Here is a 21317-nt window from a genome sequence, read left to right as displayed (position 1 = left end):
GACTTTGCTGTGAAATGTTTCGGACCGTTTAAATGCCAATTCTTTTTTTAGCCAAAAGTGTCTTGCTCCATCTTGAGAATTTGGCCCTCAGCTGTGGAAAAAGCACAGAAACATTTCACAGCAATGAATCCGCAATATAACACTTAGGATAGTGTTGAGGGTGTGTGTGAACTCCAGGACAAGTTCTCATCTCATCTACAAGTACATATATGTTATACACTATACACTATTCCCCCCCTTCCACACACACACATTTTGGATCACATGATATGGTTCCAATCTGTACGTGTGAAGAGAGAATAGCATTGTTATTTGTACAAACACACTGTCACACAAATGGCTCGTAATTCGTGAACTCTCGCACAACAAACACGATGGACAGTGACTCATTCCACGACTGGAATCTTGCAGTGTCAAAACTTCTCTCGCACAAGTGACTTTAACAGTGGGATGAATTTTAATGTCTGTTTTTGGTGCATGTTGATGATGTTATATTGTTTTTAGTTCATTGTACACCTATGGAGCAGTCTCAGCTACTTGAGTCAGTGAAACAAAGGAACTCCCACTCACATATGTCTGATAATTTCTTTATTTGAAATAAAAGAAAGAAAGAAAATGACTTGGCCATTGGAAAACACAGAATGAGATTAATTATCAGCTCAAATGCAGAAGCAGTTTGACAAAAAATTGAGTAAACAAATGGCTTCGATGAGCATTGTTCTTCACAGTTGTCTAATTCAATAAAGCTCTAATTGTATTGATACCAAATAAATACATAAAAAAACATAGAAATATAATTACCCTCGTCATGACCAAAGCCATCGCTAATCATCTAATGCAAAAACGAAATTCATTTAATTTGTTTGAATTTAGTTTTCATGTCCATTTCCGAATGCTGAACAGGGAAAAGTAAGACTAGGCAACAGCAGTGCAGAGAATCGTGTGATATTTGACGTGGCCTACGTCCTGCGATGCGTGTTTCAAGTTCCTCGAGGTGTTTGAAGTTTCATGTACAAGCGTGGGCGGCTGTGCTGCTGGCACCTCCGGGATGGCACAAGACTAGCGATCTTTGAGGAAAGAGTCGCTCTTAGTTCCAAATCCTGTGCCTGGCCCCTCATTTTCTGTCAGCAGATCTGCTTGTATGTTTTTTGTTTTTAATTGCCAATTATTCCAAGCAGTCTATTTTCTTTATGCATTTATTCCAGAATACATTTTTTATTTAAATTTTTGTCCAATCACATTTCAGCTTAATCTTAACATCTTAATCTGCCCGGGGCCTTCGGAATCAGTCTTGACCAACGACCATGTACCTTTTTGATGTAAGCATGTTTCTATCATCTGATTGGTTGGTCAGAGCAAGACAAGTTCAACAAGGAGAACACATCTAGAGCGATGTGGAAACATAAATACATTTAATAATCACTATCTCTGGTATGATGATGTATTTCATTTCGATTTTGTCATGTTATTAGATAAATAGTTATTTTTGATTCAATCAAGTTGATCTTCGTGGAACACCTGTGTTCTGTTACATTAGGTTTTTGTCGACGGTTTCTATAAGTGTCCAGATACCAGCATCGTATCGCAAACTATTGGTAAACCACCTAATCATCTTGTTCATGTATTTCTTGCAAAAGTCAGGAGCATATGCTCAAGGCATTGGGTCCCCATTTGTGAGGTAAAGAAAAGCAGCAGAACTGATGTCGTCAGTTGTTCATGTAGAAAACACCTCGATTGACACCTGCATCGATTGCTGCCGCATCAGCAAAACCAAACGCCTGCCACTCCTAGTTACTGTGTTGTGTAGTCTATTAACGGTTGCTGCTTGCCGCCTATCAGTCTTCAACATATGATCACTGTTATTGTCAAGGCCTCATGTGTTAGTAAGCAGCAGCCAAATCAACAATAATGATTAGCCGTATATTGCCTACACTGATATCTGCTTTGAAAACAGATTTGCGCTCCCTCGCCTGTTTCCTGCCATTGTGTACCGCCACCTACTTTCAGCTCAAGCAGCTAGTAGAGATCAAGATCCCAGGCTTTTTGTTGTGAGTAGGAAAGAGCAGGACGGAGGAATGAGAGAAGAAGGAAAGGTTGAGGGAATGGAGGATTCAGCCAAAAAGCAAATGAAGGGAGAAAGCAAGTATGCAGAAAGAGAGGGGATGGAGGAGAGCTGGACTGGTGGCAAAAGATGAGAACGGGGATGAAAAAGACGGATCGCCGTAGCCTGTTGGGCAATCGGAGTCAAAGCAGCGGATGGCAGAATCCTCGTTGCCATAGTTGTCCCAGTACTCTTCTGGGTCGAGCTTAGGGAGAGCCACTTCATCATCTGATAGTTCATACTTGGGAGGAAACGACTCGAGTTGGGTTTTGGGGAAATAATGTGACTTTCCTACAGGGGACGCCTTTACTGTTTCTGTGGTCTTACGGCTGTGAAACTTGGAGGAGGAAACGGGCTTGTGCTTGGAGAACCACCAGCGGGTTTTGGTGCTAAAGGTGGTCGTGGTGCTTCCGGCCAAGGAGCCTGGGTCAGGCATTGGGCAGAGGGCAAAGTCCAGCTCCCGGAGGAATCGGAGATCTTGCCCGCGACGATGCGATGGCGACGAGCAAATCAGTTCAGAAGAGGAAATGCGGACCATGCGGAACCACTCCCACAAGGTACGGGCCTCACAACCACAGGACCAAGGGTTGCCATTGAGACGGAGAAAGTTAATGCCCAGGGTGTCTTTCATAGCTTGGCCTGGGAGCTCAGCAAGGGAGTTGTTGAACAGGTAAAGAATGGAGAGGCGGCCCAGGTCGCGAAAAGCGCGACGGTTGACCTGCCTGATTCGATTGTCGTGAAGAAGGAGGCGGTCCAGATTGACCATGCCTCGGAACACGTTCTCAGAAAGGGCACGGATGCGGTTGCCATGGAGGAATAGGTGGGTGAGGTTGACCAGATCTGAGAACAGCTCGTCCTGCAGAAAGTGGAGTTGATTCTCCTGGAACAACGTTAAAACATCAAATGAGAAAATAAGTCATTGAGATTTAGATCATTGATTCAGAGAAGACTGAGAAATTTTGCTTGGGTTGGGTTGCCTTAGCTTCACACCTTCATTGCGTGTTTAAAATGTATAGCTACAATATGTATGATTGTAATCTTCACCTGCAAGTAGAGAAACTGCAGACTGTACAATTTGTGAAAGAGGTCTTGGGGTAGCATGGCAAGCTTGCATCGGTGCATGTGCAGACTCTGCAGCTTCTCCAAGCCTCTGAAAGCTCCGCCTTCTAGGCGCCTCAGTGTGGGGTTGTCGCCCAGGTCCAGCTCCTCCAGCACCCTGAGGTTACTAAAGGCCCCGGCCTCAATCCATGTGATGTTATTGCCATAGAGCCAAAGCACCTTGTGTTGGATGAAGAAGAGAGAAAATTGGGAATTTATCCTTCAACCAGCACAATGAAACTACACACCGGGCACGCACTTTTACCTGTGTTTCAAAGCCAAAAGAATCTGCACGGAGCTCTGTGATGCGATTGTTTTGCAGGAACACCCGTTGTGAGTCGTAAGGCACGCCGACCGGAACGGCGGTGAGGTTCTGAGACTGGCAGCTGACTGTCATGGGCGTTGGGTAACACACACAAAGCCTGGGGCATGCAGCCACACTGCTGGGCTTCACTACCACCAGCCACAGGATCAGCCACAGAGTCAGTCCACCTATGACAGAATTGAAAAAAAAACACGAGACGTTGAGCGTGATTTCAACTTTTGGCCTCATTCTACTGTTTTCTGTGCAGCCTTTTGTAGCCACCGATTCTTTTTTGTGTGCCTTCTTTTGTGATTTGTCCTCTGAGCCTTGTGCATAATTGATATGGGAGAAATCATTCAACCGTTCATATCAACTAGATCACTTAACATACGTACATGGCTACAGTGTCAGAGTTACATAACTGTGAGATGTGCAGACTAAACAATCCTTTTTTTTTTTTTAAAGAATATAAACGTATATGTATGAATTCATAAAAATGTTCATGGATCGGGATGTCCTAGAAAAGTGGGACTTACAATCCGGATGTCCTAGAAAAAAGAACCTTTCCGTTGAGGAGTTTGCCATGCAGAGCGCGCACGTAAAAGAAGTAACTGAACCCAGATCAATTTCACTCCGGCTTCAGTTACTTCCCTGTGTCTTGGCACAGCTCGAATGACAGCGCACACAAAAAAAGACGACAGTGGTAAAAAAAGAGTCATTAAATAATGATGAACAACTCTTTCATCTGTTGTACGCAAGATTTTCCAGTGGCTCACCCCTTGACCTCTCAACAAGTTGAACCGTTATCTATGCTAGACCTTCAGGAGAACACGAGACTGGGATTTCAAGAGGAATAAGACACCGATTTGAAATCTTGGTTAGTCTTATTTACTGCATGGCAAATTAAGCTCAGTATCACGATTGCATTAACAACCAGTATGTAAGGAGGTATTGACTATTTTGCAGAGAACTCACTGACAATAACTTGCCTAACATAATGAGATCCAATACAAAAACTCGCTAATATAAATGTCCTTATTTCTTCAGTACATTGTTTTAATTAGCTCTTGTAATAAAGCTCATTGAATTCTGCCAACGCACCACCTGTCAACGCACCACATGACCATGATAGGAACGTAAGAACAAATGCGTATGACGACATGATATAAATACTACGGCAAATCTTATAAATTTCCCTGAGATGTTAATATAGTACATAATTTTGTGAGAAAAAGAAAATGAACAAAATGCACCCTGAAATGCACCACGAAGCATCTCCTCTCTAGCCTGGGTTCTGCTTTTTTATTTTTTTAAATATTTTTCTATATTGCATGTACCATTGCTTAATTCCCCCTTGTTGGACTGATAGATATATGATTATAATTATAAAAAAAAAAGAATAAATGTAATTTTAAAAAACATCATGAAATGTGGTTGATTTAGTCAGAATTATGCTATAATGTATTTTCCCACTATGTATGAGTTCTCAGAGAATCAACTTTCAGTTTTGGTAATTCGTTACTTATCATGGAAAGTTTCCAATCTTTAAAATGAGCAAGTACAAAAAAAAATCATTGGAAATCAAAGCACTTATCATTTTTGATCTGAAGTAATTTCAGTGAAATAAAGGTTCCAAAAATGTTCAACTCACCCTTGAAGTTGTGGGCTGTTCTGGAGCTCCTCACGGTCCAGCGAGTCTCCATGGCGAGTAAAACCGAAAGCGAGTTAGCCTGCGCGGCGGGGAACTGCCTGCTTGCTGCTATCTCTGCTGACGTTCGGCTCCGGGGACTGAGTCGCTGTGCCTTCTCAGAGGAGTGGGACTTGGGAGTCCCCGCTGCTTCTTTATACTTGGCGGCGGTTCCGTTGCCCACCAGGTAGCGTGGGCGGGGTGATGGATGCGATCATACGTCGGCCTCCTAGGTGGGTGGGAGGAGGGATGCATGGATGGATGGCACTCGCCGAAGGAAGAACCAAGAAAGGGAGCAGCAGCCGCCGACAATGTTTGGCTTCTTCTTATGTTACAAAACAATAGAGCGTCACTGAGGACGTAAAAGTGGTGGGAAGTGAGTTTTCTAAATACTTTTTTTTTTTTACTTTTACTCCTTGCCACGGAGATTCACAACAGGATTTGTATTCAGTACACCCGAAATAAGGAGATTAATTTATCATCAATGTAGGCATATAAGACTGTAAGCAAACAAACAAACAAACAAACAAACAAATGCATAAATAAATAAATAAACAAATAAGCAAATGAATGAATGCATGAATAGATAGATAGATAGATAGATAGATAGATAGATAGATAGATAGATAGATAGATAGATAGATAGATAGATAACGAATAAATAAATAAATAAATGAAGCAAATGAATGAATGCATGAATAGATAGATAGATAGATAGATAGATAGATAGATAGATAGATAGATAGATAGATAGATAGATAGATAGATAGATAGATAGATAGATAGATAACGAATAAATAAATAAATCAACAGATGAGAAACCCAATTTCATTGAAATGGTGGAATGCATTTAAACAGCAGGTTGCAAATTGACTAATGAATGCAAGGAGACACTGCGAGTCGTTGCGACATACATGCCTTACTGTTCAGAAAGATGCCCCCAACTTTCTCTGGCTGCATTTTACACACATATACTGTATGCTTTACGTCAAAAGAACAATTATATATTTTATCAAGTACCGTTTTTTTCCGTGTATAATGCGCAAAATTTAACTAATTTATTGTCCTAAAATCTGGGGTGCGCATTATACATGGGTACAAATTTTTTTTAATTTTTTTTTTTAAATTTTTTTTTTTTTATTTTTTTTTTTTTTTTAAGAAAATCATGGTACAACAAAACCAACAACAGGACTGACCGACAATAGTGTGTTTGTACTGTGCTCTGGTCATTTCGTCAAAGAAGGGATAATAGTCCTCTTCTCTTCTTGACTGACAATGAATGTGATAGTTTAATACAATCAGCAAATAACAAAATGCGTATTACAGGTAATATTTTATTTCACAACACTTTGCCATGTTCCTTTCGTCTCTGCTGTTCACTTCAAACACGCTCCATACGAACGCAATGCTCTCGTATCAGACGCTTGCTCGATCACCTGCTCGTTTGCTGTCACAATGTACCCTCCACAAATCCGAAACATTTGTTGCGGCTCCGAGTCACGACGAGGGGCAAGTTTTGGTTTCCAAGGGTGTTTTTATTCCTCTTCAACGTCTCTCCCATACAGAGCCGCCTTTTTCACATGTCCGCACGTCACTTTCCTCTCTTTTCATCTGATCGCGGTGGTGCCTTTACGGGCAGTCGGAGAAATCAACGCCAACAAAAAAAAAATACATCCAGCCTAGTTAAGACCATACCAAAGACTATAAAAATGGGACCCATTGCCTCCCTGCGTGTGTGACGATCATTGGGACTTAAAAAAAAAAAAAAAAAAAAAAGCAAAAAAAAATAAAAAATAATAAAATTGGGTGCGTATTATACATGGGTACAGGCTTTTTTCCAGCATCAACATGCCATTTTTAGGGTGCGTATTATACATGGGGGCGCATTATACACGGAAAAAAACGGTAACTGCAGCTGTGTGCAGAACCGTGGAGCTGCCAATGTGGTGTAAATATTTTTGACTGGCAAACTCGTATTTACAAATATGTTCAAAAATATTTGCCTGTATGGTTAAACAACGTAAAATGACAAAGGCCCAGATTCAAACATAAGCATCAATGGAACACGGGTGTGTGCATATGTGTGTGATGTCACGGAACAACTCTCTATTTTAAATACAGTTTGGGGATGAGTAAGCAGAAGGAGCAGCAAATGAAGATCAAGTGGAGGCCCTAAGAACATAATTTGTTTAAAAAAAAATACTAGTGTTTATGAGTGTTAATGTAAAAAAAAAAAAAAATTAGCAGTTGACTAATTCGATAGTGTTTCACTTTTAACAATTGCATTTTTCTAGAAAAGATAGAAAAACAGGGCAGTCTGGATGTGGGTTTCCATAACAAGGCTGGGGCGTTTACTCATAAATCGATTCTTCATCCACCACATGGGTCAAGGTGAGCATTGCCATGACACACTCCATCTGTTCCCAAGCAATTACATTTAGTAAATTTAAACTTCATGTTGAAAGATGCTCAGAATGGGGACGTCTCTTGGCTTTGGTGATTGGAGGATGCATACTGTACATCTCACCATACAGACTTTAGCAAATAGTTACCCAAGTAGGGATTGTGAAACAGCTTTGAAAGTGTAAATGTGAAATGACTTTATACAATATTCTTGGCCCCGGGGTAAAGCGAGCAGATTCCATGGAGGAGGAGGAAGTGTGTGAGTTCACCGTATGTGCATGTCATGTCGATGCAACGTGCATCTACACACTCCACACCAGCCGCTCCTCCCATAATGATGCATTCTCTCACTCGCCTGCTTGTGTCAATGTGATTCACAGGCACACTGGCATTTGAACTGGTGTAAACACAGCATGTTCTTAAGATCTGTCTTGATTCTATTAATGTGTCGCTGACTCTGTCTATGGCTATATCTAACACGTGCAAACTCATCTCACAGTTGAAGACCTTCTGCAGTATGTGGTCAGTGTGTGCACTTCTGCCAACAGTGTATATCAATCAGGCCAGTGTTGCACTTGACTTTTCTTTGGAAACTTGAAAGGACCGGTCTTGTGTATGGGACTTGTTTTTGTCTTTTTTTTAAACAATGCCAATTATAAAGGTTTTAGCAGCAAAGTGAAGTCGTGCAGAAATACACGAAACTGATCAAATATGGGTTTGGTTGCAAACTCCATTCAGACTTTGAAATTTTGAATGCGAAAGCTTTAAAATGAAAGAAAAAAAACTTAAAGCACTTCCGGTTTATTTATTTATTTATTAAGTGAGGGTTAAAAAATATATATTTTGAAAAGTAACCGGATCCTTCGTTACTTTTTAGTATAACTTCACATTTGATACATGTCAATTTGTTGTGGTTGTACCATTGCACTTCCGCCCGGCTGAATATTTTCGAATGTCACACTTGGTATCAAAATTTGAAGAATGACCATCCTAGAGTACTACGTGTGGTACGGACCTGCCAACATGTTGAGTGTTCCATTCATTTTTGTAGGTTTGTGTTTCCAGCAGCAACCATATGGAGACCATCAAGGTGTTAGGTTGTCATTTTTATTCTCATTTCCGCCTACCTTCGTTTCTATTTCTGTCATCTGTATTGTGCAAGTTTCCATCTGTAATCGGCTACTCCGGGAGATATGCACACACTTACATTCCAAGTGACAGAATCGACATGTTGCACAGCGGGGGCACAGTGAGAGACTTGGTGAGTGGAGTTGGCTGTGTTGTTTCTGGAAGCAGACACAATTTCGTACCCTCTCAGTGATGCTGTGAAAGTGAGTGCGAAGGATTGCCTAGCTGTGCAACGCAATAACAAGCTACAAGCTCAGGGTGCAGCACGCGACGCTGAAATGTAGAGGCGATGTTGAGCATAGTTGGACTTATATATGGGTCCCTTTTTTTTCCTTTTTTTTTTTTTTTGCAAATGAGGTTTGAAGCGATGGAATGAGAAGTGTCAGTGCAAGAGAGCACCAAATAAGAGAACTCGGTAAATGAAAGGGAATCTGACAACCACACAAATGCTACGCTGGACAGTAGTGGGTGCTACAGTGCCCTCTAAAGTAGAGTAGAATAGATTATTTTTTTTGTGGAAAAAAAGGCGAAATATTTGATTTAATAATTATCTAAAAGCAAGATCTGAAAAAAAACTGATCTTTTTTGAAACACGTTTCAATGAAGCTCCAAATTGAAATAATCTTCAGTTTGGGACTCCAGAGAAGTTTTGCCTCACCACTCATGAACTTCACCACGTCACCCTGATGTTCATCCTTCATCGTGTCAAAGCTCTTGAAGTAGACAAAGCTAAAACTCCATGGGCTGTCATTTCTGTCCACCATGAGGTCTGTAGACGTGATTGACTACCGTGAGCAGTAGGGGGCAGAGTTGAGTCATAAATTGCTCTGTTGAGCGCGACTGGACTTGTGCTTAAAAATTGGTGTTATCATTTTTGGCAGCTCCATAAAATGTCAAGAATTCGGTGGAAGCCTTCTATATTTCTTTCAGTTACAGTGTCTGGACAATGGTTAAAATAAGGTGAGACGACATGGCCAGTATGTGATATACGTATGTATTTATTTTTTATGTGACATATGCATTCATAAAAATAAAAAAAAGGTTAGTACACGAAGCAACTATGGTGCTTCTGACAGCACACAAAACATGACATAGTGATCCAAAACACAATTATAACTATGTGAATAATTTCAAAATCAAATGAGCACCAACAGTATAGTATTGATATTCCAGTCACAGAGTCAGAGAATTTGCCTCGAATTTGTAAGCTGCCTATTGGCTCGCTGTGATGCAAGACTTCGACAGTGCAAAAAGACAGACAGAGGATGGACGAAGGCCAGCAGTATAACCAGCGTCAGAGCGATGTTTACCTGCAGACACAGAAATAAAAGTGTCAGAAGGAATTGGCCCTTTTATTGAGGATTTTCCATTTTCAAGTGATTCTATACTCACATATAAAGGATCTCCGTGCAGAACCGACTTCACCAGAGCAAAGCAAGCATACTGCAGTAAAGAGAAGATGGCCGAAATAGTCATGATGAGGCCATACAGCTTCCCAAAGTGGCATGATGGGAATCTGAACGCACCAAAAAAAATCACAACACAAAACAAAAGTTAACATTACAATGAGCAATGGAAAGACTACCAAGGGGGGACATCTACAATGAACATACTAGAAGTGCAAGTGTGAAAAGCCGTATTTTTCTATGTTTCTGAAATGGATCACGTTGTGCCAAGCAGTGGATAATGTTATCAATGGTGTGCGCTCTGATAAAAAACTACTTCCAGGATCAGCTGGTCAGCTGACCACAGGCCTCGGCCAGGAGCGTAGAGATGAAGCAGCTCAGCGAGGTAGGACTGTTAATAGAGTGCATTTTTGCTTTCGTGAACGTTTTTGTGAACGCGTTCATTCTGGGGCCAATGAACGGTGTTGAAGGACAGTTTATTTTCGTTCCTACCAGGTTTTCTCATCTCAGACTTCAAAATAAAACCCTGCTAAACACAATGTAAACAAGGAGGGGGAAAAAGGATTTGTGGCATGGTGCATGTCATCAAAATGTGACGTGTGCTCGGACGAGCAAAGAAAGTGCGATGACACTTCAGTCTACCTAGATTCATACGTTATGCAACGAGCAACCCCACTGGTCAAAGAGCAGCGATAAGTTATCATCATTTTTGATTGGGGGAAGAAAAGAATGATCAACTTTTCATTTTTGGAACCATGAACTTTCAAATATGACATTTTAACAAATTTTAAAAGTTCATTTTAAAATTTGTGAACTGAACTTTGAACTAGTTTGTGTAGAAAAGGAACTTTTGCAACACTGCGAATGAGTAAGATCGAACCTGCATTGGGGAAGTATAGCCTATGATAAAAAAAGAGAAACAGATCACTTCATGTCTGCTAAGTCTGCTCAACATATAAACAGCAATGAAAACAAAACTTGCTTAGTGCAAGTATTAAGGGAGAGTGTAAAGGTTGTGTGTGCAGTTTTACTCACGCCACACTGAGGAATGCTGCGTTCCCACCATATAGGAAGGAGCGATTGAGCACTTGGATGATGAAGGTAAAGTACTGAAGTGATAGGAGTGGTGTGGCAGCACAAATTGAGAACACCAACGCCATCAACGATGTCAGAAAGAGAGATAGAACTGAGGAATTCAGGTCTGACTCTTGTTCACTCATACCTACACACGCGCACAAAATAAGAATTAGCGTTTTGAGTACAATTTGAGGTTTTTGACATCAGCAGTCCCTCAGCAGCTCCTTCAATGTCAGGCTTTTACAAGTACGTAATTCCTGCCCACACCAATCCACCTGATTCCTGGAACCTCCGATTTATAGATGATTTCGAGAAAGGGAATTTTGTTGTCAGGAATGGATATCTTATTTTGTCCACCTAAACGTTGTATGTTTGCTTCTTTCATTTTGTAGACAAAAAGCCCATGGAGGAATATGTGCATTATTAAACTTTGTGGTTGCATTTTGACAAACCACCAGGGAAGGTTTGATGGGTGCCAAATAAATATTGAAAGCAGTGTCACAAGAACATCAAGTTCAGTATTTTGCATGTATTGATCTCTTGCGGATGATGTCAAGTTGGATGGGCACTTTGAGAGAGCCTTCTACCCCAAATCATGCATCCGTGTGTGACAACTCCACAATCATCCCAGGCCGCCCCTCCCAACCCATTGTCATGCCATGGTCAGAGAAATGCTATAAAAACATTTTTAAAATGATAATCACGATAATTTGTCCAATAAATTGATACATTCTACAATGATTGAGAGCGATTGTCCCAAATCGATTTAAAGAACTGCGTCGCAATTTAGACCTACTTTTAGACGGTCTAACTTCTGTCACTAAATTGTCAGGTGTGTCATTGACCAAAAAAAAATTCCATTGGAATATCTAGAGACGCGCAGATAGTTTTAGCTTTTCTGAACAGTTTGTATGTGAAGTGCATTTGGACTGATGGTCAGTATCATCCTAAAAATGCAATTATTTCAATACAGACAATACAGTAAGATTAAGGGTATGGCTGGGTTTTTGCTTTAAGGTAAATAGGACTGACTCCTGTCAAATATGACCAACCTTTTTACTGTGTCGCTACTAATATGTCACCGAGTAAGAGGAAAAAAAAAAGCTAAACCTTCTATGGTGTATCTGTCAGCGTGACCCCAAACAAAGCAAGGTTTTGCCATCTTTTCAATCTGCAGTTATCAATTTCTGTCATGACAACATTGCAACTCGCACCTGATATAATGGTGGACGGACAATTGCTTTGAACAGAATAGAGTAGATGAAATTATTGTCAGGGGTCTCTTACGGCACTATGACTTTGTTTAATGCAGGTCAACACTTTTAAACACCTTGGATGATATCTCCTAGAATAGTTCATCCAGTTTTGTCATTTGTCTCAAATCAATGAATGAATCACCGCATTCCTAATATTCAATCCCAAGTTCAACTCATGTCACTTATTTTTTGGCCTGACAGTGTGTTTGTTCACTGGGTTCTACTTTGTACCCACAATGAATTTCTCACTGTGTCTGGTGTTTACCGAGGCTTCCATCTGTTAATCTTTTTCCTGTTGTTGAGAAAGTCAACTGTGGTTGTGGTTCATTACCTTCCGCCCGGGGTTTGTGTTTGTTTCTGTCCATGATGAGGCCGTTCCAGGGTGCACACAGGACCCCGCACAGTTGGGTGAAGGCAAATGCGTTGATAAACTGGCTGACTACCGACACAAAGAAGAAAGTTGCTAAATTAGGATGATGATTATCGCCACCTTCACAGCATAGGATATGTGTCTTTCTGGGATAATGAACTAAAACATTTGTAAGTTGGTATGGTACGGCATATTTGAATTGCAGTTCACTGCAGTGTTTGCAAGCGACACAATGAAGAAGGTGATGCGAGGAAGTGTGATCTTACCAAGCGTAGGCTCTCCATCAGTTAGCTTCTGCAGTGTTGGGTTAAGAGTGCCAATGAACAGATAATGTCTCAATTGGATCACAGACAACCAGATTACGTGCCATATGTATAATCTGGACAGAACACATTCACGTAAAGTTTTCTCTGGGAGAGACAAGAAATTGGAGAGAATTGAAAATCATTAGTTCACCACCAGATTTAAACTGGACAATTATTCAAAGCTGCAACATTAATTTTATTCAGGTCGGGTCGTTCACTAGGCAGTATTTCATAATTCATTGGTGAAACATTCATCCAATTTCAGTGGAACAAGTGACATGATCTTGATCACCAAATATGTCGGCTAGATTTATGTACTAATTGAAAAATTGGTAAGGATAAACAGAAAAAAACCAATACCCTAAGCAGCACCATTCACAAATATTAGTTATCACTAAGAAATTTGCCTGTAGCTTGATTCCTGGAATGATGCTATTTTTTTTCCTGCTATTTAAAGCCATTGTGGTTAGAATTGTCAATTTGGTAAAGTAGCTAATGTTAGCTACAACAAGTGCACTGGGTAACAAGCAACTTGACATACCTTCGTATTTTACATGCTTCACAAATAGTATGTAGTTGGCGATGTATCATAGGATTTACTTAAGTGGTATAATTCCCTCATGAGCCAAATGAAATACGATTTTTACAACATCTTAGAAATAGATGTTTTGAAAATGACAAAAATGCCTGACGAAAATAATGCAATCATTTTAAATGGCAACTTTCTGGCTGTAAGAAAACACTAAAGAGGCACAAAAATAAATTAAGGAAAAAATGTGGTAGCAAGAGTCCCATTTTTAGACCAATCAGAAGGAAAAACATGTGAAAACCCTCACTTCTAACAAACTAATTACGTAATCATCCGGTATATTTTTCATGACCAAAACTAGAACCAGTATCAGATTAAATCTGACACGAAAGATGTCAATTGAATTCTTAAAGAAAGTAAATCATCAAAAAGTGTTGCATAAGATGTTGGTTGTTCACAGTCAGATATGACAATATATCTGGACCGAGTACAAACAACATGAGTAGGTTGTTAATGACGAGCATCATTCAACGAAAGTATCAAGACAGAAAACGGAAATCACTGTTTTGAAAAAGAGGAAATCTACAGCAAAACAAATGAGGAACAAATAGGAGGAAACAGGAGTCAATGTGTGCAACCAAACTCTTTAAAGAAAAAAACAATGCCTTAAGGGAATGGGATTTACATTAAGCAAACAAAATACATCATTAAACTATAAACACCAAAAACAAGGCCACAATGGGCTAAAGAAAACCAATCGTAGACTGTGGATGACTGGACGAAAGTCATATTGCTTGAAGAATAACTGCATTGGGCAAGATGATAATGCTCAAACTTTTTTTGCTAAAGTTAAATTTGCATCCTGCACATGCATGTCTGTGTGTCACCTGGGTGTAAACTTGCTCTGACCTGTTTTTTCTGCTGCCTGGCTGGAAACCTGCTCTGACTTTGTGGTGTGCCGTGAGCTCACATTAATAGAATGCTTGGCAATATTTAGGTTGCTGCAGGATAGCCTGAGATCACAAAACAACGTGAGATAGAATATTATTTTTTTGGGTTACTTATTCATAGTATGTCATGCTTCACAGGTATGAATATTCAGTATTTACACTCGTAAGAATAAATAAGCATACACTTATGCATACACAGACAAGTCATTCCTGTTCATACCCGTATGTGTAGTTATCAGGTAGTGGATATGGAATGAATGTTCTGGGAAACAGGAAGAAAGTTCTGAGCACGTGAAGAATGCTGCAGATGGACAGGAACAGGAAACAGGCACGGAGAGAGATGCCAGACTCGTATACCAGCTGTACCGGAAAAAGACAACATGGATGGCACTCTATTGTAGGTGACAGCGGTTTTGTATTGCATTCGACAATTCATTTTGCAAAGGGGCCACATGAGAAACTGGAAGACTTGCCTGCCGAAGACCAAGTCAACAGGTTATAACCCCATCTTTGTTTCATATTAGTTTTACGGTACACGAGAAAACGTCATTAAGTTGGCAACACTTCAAGCAAGTCGCTACCAAGCTTGTACTAACATCCACAGATGTGCTCATAAAAAAGCACACCTTTTAAAATAAAGGTCTGGCACGTTGTACATTGCCTCCGTGGTGGTTGTGATGGACAATGGATGTGGCCCGATCCATATTTTGCCCAGGTCTGGTTAGATACCGTAATTTTCGGACTATAAGTCGCACCGGAGTATAAGTCGCACCAGCCATAAAATGCCCAAAAAAGTGAAAAAAAAACATATATATGTATATAAGTCGCTCCTGAGTATAAGTCGCCCCCCCACCCAAACTATGAAAAAAAACCGCGACTTATAGTCCGAAAATTACGGTAAATAACATAGACTGAGACTTACCTTGATAAGTAAGAAGAGTGCTGAGGAAGAGTCAAAGGCCCCGTTGTAGAGAGTGATGATGGTTGAACGACGGTTGCCAAAAAGATTTCCCACCTTTAGAAGTTGAAATATATGTTGATAACCATGAAATTACAAATGAACAATTTACTATCTTAATTTTTGAACATATACATAGCAGATACATAAGCAGACATCAACACCTCGTGGTATTATGGAAAAATGCTACGTTTGCAACATGTTACATTTATATAGGTTTTCTTTCTTTTCATGGGCCCCAATTCTCCTTCATATGTATATGAGGGTGTCTTAGAAATGTTTTTAATTTTTTTAATTTTTCAATCACAAGACAACTGTAGGAGTATGTTATTCTTGGGGATGGGGGCATGTGTTCCTCCATGGGCTCATAAGCTCCAGACAGATGTTAATTATAGTTCGCTGTGGGAAAATAGGGTGGGAGCAAACTTGGTTGAAAAACCCAAAGGAAAAGACATGTTTGTGCAGTTAAACCGGAAACAAAATAAGTAGCGTCATTTGGAAGCAATTTGAGTTGCATGAATGTGAACACATTTATGCATGCACTAGCACGTGTAAGTTCTGGCTCCGCCCCTGCCATTGACAGTATGTTTTTGCTGTGTCTACTACTGTGATGGGACAAATGTGGGGTCAAATGAAGAGGTCGCATTTTGTTTACCTGTGACAAATAAAGATGATTCTCAACCCAGGGTAAAATGAAAATCATTTATCATTTTTTCAGGTGGGCTTTATGTGACAGTTTTCTTATGTCAAATATTTGCCTGTTGCTTTAATCAAACCCTGCTGGTTGCCGAAAATGTTTACTACCGACCTGCATGTTAGTCATGAGCAAGATGATGCCGCCAACAGCTATGAAGGAGAGGGCTGGGAAAAGCAGGACAGAAAGAGCTGATGGGGGGAAAAAAAAGACAAATAAACCAGAATCCTCACTTTCATGCTTTCAGGATTCAAAGTAAAGACACAAAAGTGTTTTGTTTTACCAGAATTTGAGAAGGCCACCATCAAGGTACCCATAGTGTGAAAAGCTCTGGAAAAAGAACAATACATTCATGCTCAGTGCATGTTTTTTTTTCAATCCAACACCATAATAAAGACTTTGGATTAGTATCACCAAAATACATAAACATATTAGAAATAATACACTGTAGAGTGGCAGACAATGAGAAAATAATTCGCGCATTCCGTTTGTGCAGAAGTATTTGAATAATGACTATTTCAAGATTTGGCCTTTATACACCACAACAGATTCAAAATAAAAATATTTAAGTGTACCTTCACCTTTAATAAAAGAGGTCACCCCGCCCAAAAAAGATGTTGTTGTCGAAACACTTGGACCTGGATTTAATTACCTGCCTCATGACCTTTAATTTCTTGTACCACCCCAAGAAGAGTCGAGCTGGAAGAAGCTATTTGCGTTCCTCGGCCCTGTGTATTCCTTCCACCCTATTTTAGTGGAACCACATGGACGTTCCTTGTGCCAGCATATTTTTGTCGTTGGTTTGGAGCCACAGGTCTGTGTTTACACAACAAAATAGTTCCCGCTCACTGTGAGCCAAATGTTTCTCCTTTCAACCTTTCAATATAGTTTTCATTCTTAGGTCAAGTGTTTTCTTTTTACTGACTTTTTTTTGTCATTCAAGATTTCAAAGATTGTTAACAATCTTCGAAAACTTGAATGACAAAAAAAAGAGCCTGGAAAATTGTGAAAAATGAATCTGTTGTCGCTGATCTCAAAAGCTGTGGGCGTGTCCACTGAGCTCAGCCAAAATATGGATGTTGCTTTGTCAAGACGCCAACAAATGTGTCTTTGTTTGAGCTGGAAACATTTATCCCAAAAAATAGCCCAAAGCTTTGTTCTGCAGGTGAGTGTTTTCAGTCAATTCAGCTGTTCCCTACCAAATTGAACGGCATATTAGAGGTTGCATCTATGGACACTCAAAGTGACTGAACTTCATCATGGCACTGAACGGTTCATGTCAAGATGCACTCACATTCCCAAGAGCCGAGCCACCGTAGTGCCAAAGTGGTCGAAAATGAAACCACTTGCAACGGTGACAAAATTATTCATGAAGGATGCAATGGTGAAGACCAGGGATAACTGCTCATCCTGTTCACTGCAATCTGAAAAAGTCAAACAAAAAGCTGATGTTGCACATTTTGTCCGCCCAGATCAAATGAAATGAGAAGCGCAAACTGACCTAAGGCCTGCGAGCCATTGATTCCTGTGCTGTTGACGCACAGATAGTCGAAGTAACCATCCTTCTTGAGGACGAAAACAAGCGAGGCCCACCCAAATATGATGCCGGCAAAACAAAGACACTCCACCAGGCCCGTGATGAAGGTGAGCCCTCGTCGCACCCTCAAGCGACTCCAGCAGTCCGGCATGGTCCCAGCTTCTGCCACTCGCACACACGCTTTTGTTCACACCTGCCCAAAATAACAACATATCAGTGGTGGCAATTAAGTGATGAAGGACAAATTTGATAATGCGCCCATGTGGATTTTTCAGTTATCTGCACTTTATTGACCTCGTCATTTTTTGTCACCCGCTACACTGAGGTGTTCCAAAGAGTGGTGCAGAGCATCATGGGCTCCCCCTCCCCTACTTGAACGTCAGAACTGATTGGCAATCAGATGAACAGCACCCACCCAGTCCAACACCACTTTGACCCGTTGCCCTTTTGCAGGAGCTCTCAGTCCATCAGGACCAGATGGAACCGATTTTTCCTCCATCACTGCACTGACCTCACAATAAACACCAACATCCATTGCTGCTTCTCTGAACATTCAAAAATTCAGGGCTCTGCTGCACATATAACGTGTACCTTAAGACCATATTTCACAAGAAATGTTGCACTCTATAGAGTAGAGCCTTGCTTTTGTGTTTTATGACTGCTCATGGGAGTAAATTCAATTCAAAGTGCTGAAGAAGACACCATAGCAAAACACACGTTTTCTATATAACACCAAGAGTCTTCTACAAAGGGTTCAATTATCCACGTGACCTTTAAAGTCATTGTTTCGATAAAAAACAAAGAAAAGAAGAAATACTGACCTGTTATGCTCTCTCTTGTGCCTCGATGGATCTCACAACACAACTCTGACTCATTCTCTCCTTTTTCAATAGGCCAGCTCCTCCTTCCTCTTGGCTTCAGGTTTCCTCCTTCCTCCTTCCTCAACCCCTCCTTTTGGTGCCTTAAAAGACCCTCGCCACCTTGGTAGTTGTAAAAAAAGAAGCAGGAGAAAAGTGTCCACAGTCCTCCTGCAGCGATGATGAAAGTGCTGCAATTCACGCTTGTTGCAACAGTCTAAAGGTCATGTGAGTGCAGCGACTGAAAACAAAAGTTGAAGGCTGATTGGAAACAGACACATAGGCATTCTTCTTAGCATTCAACACTGCTGCAGTTCAGACCTGAAAAAACATATTTGTTTTCCTTTTTCACAATTTAACGACATTCACTTGCCAGCTTAGGGTGGCACGGTGGCGCATCGTTCCTTTGGCATACTTAATAGGCGGTGGAGCACTGGTTAGCACGTCACAGTTCAGAGGGTCCGGGTTCGATTCTACCTCCGGCCCTCCCTGTGTGGAGTTTGCATGTTCTCCCCGTGCCTCGTCTCTGTGTGGCCTGCGATTGGCTGGCAACCAGTTCAGGGTGTCCCCCGCCTACTGTCCGATGACTGCTGGGATAGGTTCCAGCATGCCAGCGACCCCCGTGGGGACAAGGGGTACAGATAATGGATGGAGGGACTTCCCAGTTTTATATATTTTTCAAACTTTTTTTCAAGAACAATTACTGTATTGCTTTATTCTCTGGTCAAAGAACTTCTACCGCAAGTTAGCCATAACATCTACGTACATTAAAACTCTTTACGCAAATTCAACATCAAGCAGAGGTCTGACTGCTAACAATAACAACAGATAAGTAACAATAAAAAGTTTGGTCGCTACTATTATTAAAAAACCCAAAAGACTGAAAATTATGTAGTAATTGTGGGGGTTAGCATTAAAGTGTTTTAACAATTGCAGTTTTCCTGATTTTTAAATAAGGACACGAGCATCTTTGTTCGCATGACCGGTTATTTGGCCCAAAATGTGTGAAAGATTGATTTTTTTTCCAGGTGGAAGAAGTGGAATTTGATTGACAGTTGACAGGTGGGTGAAGCGTGATTTTAGCACGTTCAGAAGGCACGCCAACACTCTGCATGGTTTGATTTTGTTAATGATTTTAAAAGCCTCTTTTTAAATTTGTGAATTCTTTACATAATGAAATTTGGCAATGCTTATGAATCAAATTTGGCAGTGCCCAACTCTGTGGTGAGTCAAAGTAGGAAGACAGGTTCAGATTTTCTTCATAGGAACAAATTATGCAGGCCTAGGAATTTGTCCCACACTAGTTTGTCTGCAGGCATCTGCTATGGTTAGAAAAACAATGAAAACAATGTAACACAATGAAAACAATGCAACACTTACATTTCTGAAATCATGTTTTATCAAATGATCACAGTTCAACCACCTATCATAACATACCAAATGCAATTTAGTAAGGGTTGGCACGCACAAATCTGAAATTGAGGAACCTCAAACATGAACAATGTCGACATCAGCAAACGGTTGCAGCAACTTCTGATCTAATTTTATTGAACTGAAGATACCATGGAAAAAAGAGCCAAAATAGAGATAAACACGAGATTCTCTTTCACAATCATTACTTCCTTTTTCATAGAATGTTGTGTAGAAAATGATGACAGTGGATAAAAAATATTGTAATTTTGTTGCTCAAGTCTGTCCGTCTATCTATCTATCTATCTATCTATCTATCTATCTATCTATCTATCTATCTATCTATCTATCTATCTATCTATCTATCTATCTATCTATCTATCTATCTATCTATCTATCTATCTATCTATCTGTCTGTCTGTCTGTCTGTCTGTCTGTCTGTCTGTCTGTCTGTCTGTCTGTCTGTCTGTCTGTCTGTCTGTCTATCTATCTATCTATCTATCTATCTATCTATCTATCTATCTATCTATCTATCTAAAAAAGGTAAATATCACTTTAGGCAAAAACAAGAAGAAATAACCATAAGCAAGATCTGCCTCTGGAAAATATGCTAAATATGGGCTCATTGTACTAACTGTAGCTTCTTGTTCATAACCATCATCAAAGATGCACTGAGACACTTGGCGTGGTAAGACTTATTTGCAAGTTTATGAAATCAATGACATATGCCATTCTGTGGTGAACAATTGCGAGATGGTTTGAGAATTTGTCCATGTAATTTTGAGAGTGTCATTTTTGTTTGGGCCAAACCAATGAAGAAAAACTCGGATTGAATGGACACAAGACAATCTAGCTGAAACCTGAACATTTAAAAGTGTGCGTGAGCACTGATTAGCAAATCAAAAAATACAAAAATAAATGTGATTGTGTGGACATGTTCCACAAGAGACCAATTGGCCATCCATGGGTTTCATTCATTCGTCAAGCATCGGAGGATGAAGCTGGAGCGCAATCGTTTGCTCCGTGTGATAGCCCCCTCGTGTGGTCATTTCTAGCCATTGCCTTTAGTCGCTGGAGCCACTGCAGTAAAGCGGGTAGTTTCTAAAGACTACATACGTCGTCAATCCCTTACCTTTACGATAATGCCGCTGTAAACTCATAATTGCAACAAAAGTAAAAATGTGGGCAAAACACTCTTAATAAATGTATTCAAGTATAAGATATTCAAGTTATTAAAATTAAAAATG

General features: G+C 40.3%; 2 protein-coding genes and 1 long non-coding RNA gene across 3 annotated transcripts; all 3 read right to left on the bottom strand.

Annotated features, from left to right (window-relative positions):
• Positions 1 to 1311: 1311 nt before the first annotated feature.
• On the bottom strand, positions 1312 to 5514 carry rtn4rl2b (reticulon 4 receptor-like 2b). Its single transcript, XM_037262472.1, has 4 exons — positions 5155 to 5514; positions 3465 to 3691; positions 3146 to 3379; positions 1312 to 2981 (listed from the first exon to the last, which is right to left on the bottom strand). The coding sequence occupies exons 1-4, from the start codon at positions 5204 to 5206 to the stop codon at positions 2112 to 2114; spliced, it is 1383 nt and encodes a 460-aa protein (XP_037118367.1). The 5' UTR covers positions 5207 to 5514; the 3' UTR covers positions 1312 to 2111.
• A 4188-nt stretch (positions 5515 to 9702) lies between these two features.
• On the bottom strand, positions 9703 to 18833 carry slc43a3b (solute carrier family 43 member 3b). The gene is made up of 13 exons (XM_037262051.1): positions 18625 to 18833; positions 17768 to 17996; positions 17561 to 17690; positions 16550 to 16596; positions 16381 to 16457; positions 15537 to 15629; positions 14835 to 14974; positions 14574 to 14677; positions 13097 to 13240; positions 12792 to 12899; positions 11163 to 11349; positions 10114 to 10237; positions 9703 to 10031 (listed from the first exon to the last, which is right to left on the bottom strand). Exons 2-13 carry the CDS (start codon positions 17952 to 17954, stop codon positions 9903 to 9905), a joined length of 1470 nt encoding a protein of 489 aa, XP_037117946.1. The 5' UTR covers positions 17955 to 17996; positions 18625 to 18833; the 3' UTR covers positions 9703 to 9902.
• Positions 16931 to 17554, bottom strand: LOC119129052. The gene is made up of 2 exons (XR_005099121.1): positions 17241 to 17554; positions 16931 to 17186 (listed from the first exon to the last, which is right to left on the bottom strand). It is a non-coding gene; the product is annotated as an uncharacterized LOC119129052 (long non-coding RNA).
• Positions 18834 to 21317: the final 2484 nt, after the last annotated feature.

Source organism: Syngnathus acus, chromosome 10 (assembly GCF_901709675.1).
Source record: "Syngnathus acus chromosome 10, fSynAcu1.2, whole genome shotgun sequence".
In the NCBI taxonomy this organism is placed as follows: domain Eukaryota; kingdom Metazoa; phylum Chordata; class Actinopteri; order Syngnathiformes; family Syngnathidae; genus Syngnathus; species Syngnathus acus.
Note: the sequence above shows the minus strand (reverse complement) of the source record. Positions and strands in the feature narration are given on the sequence as shown.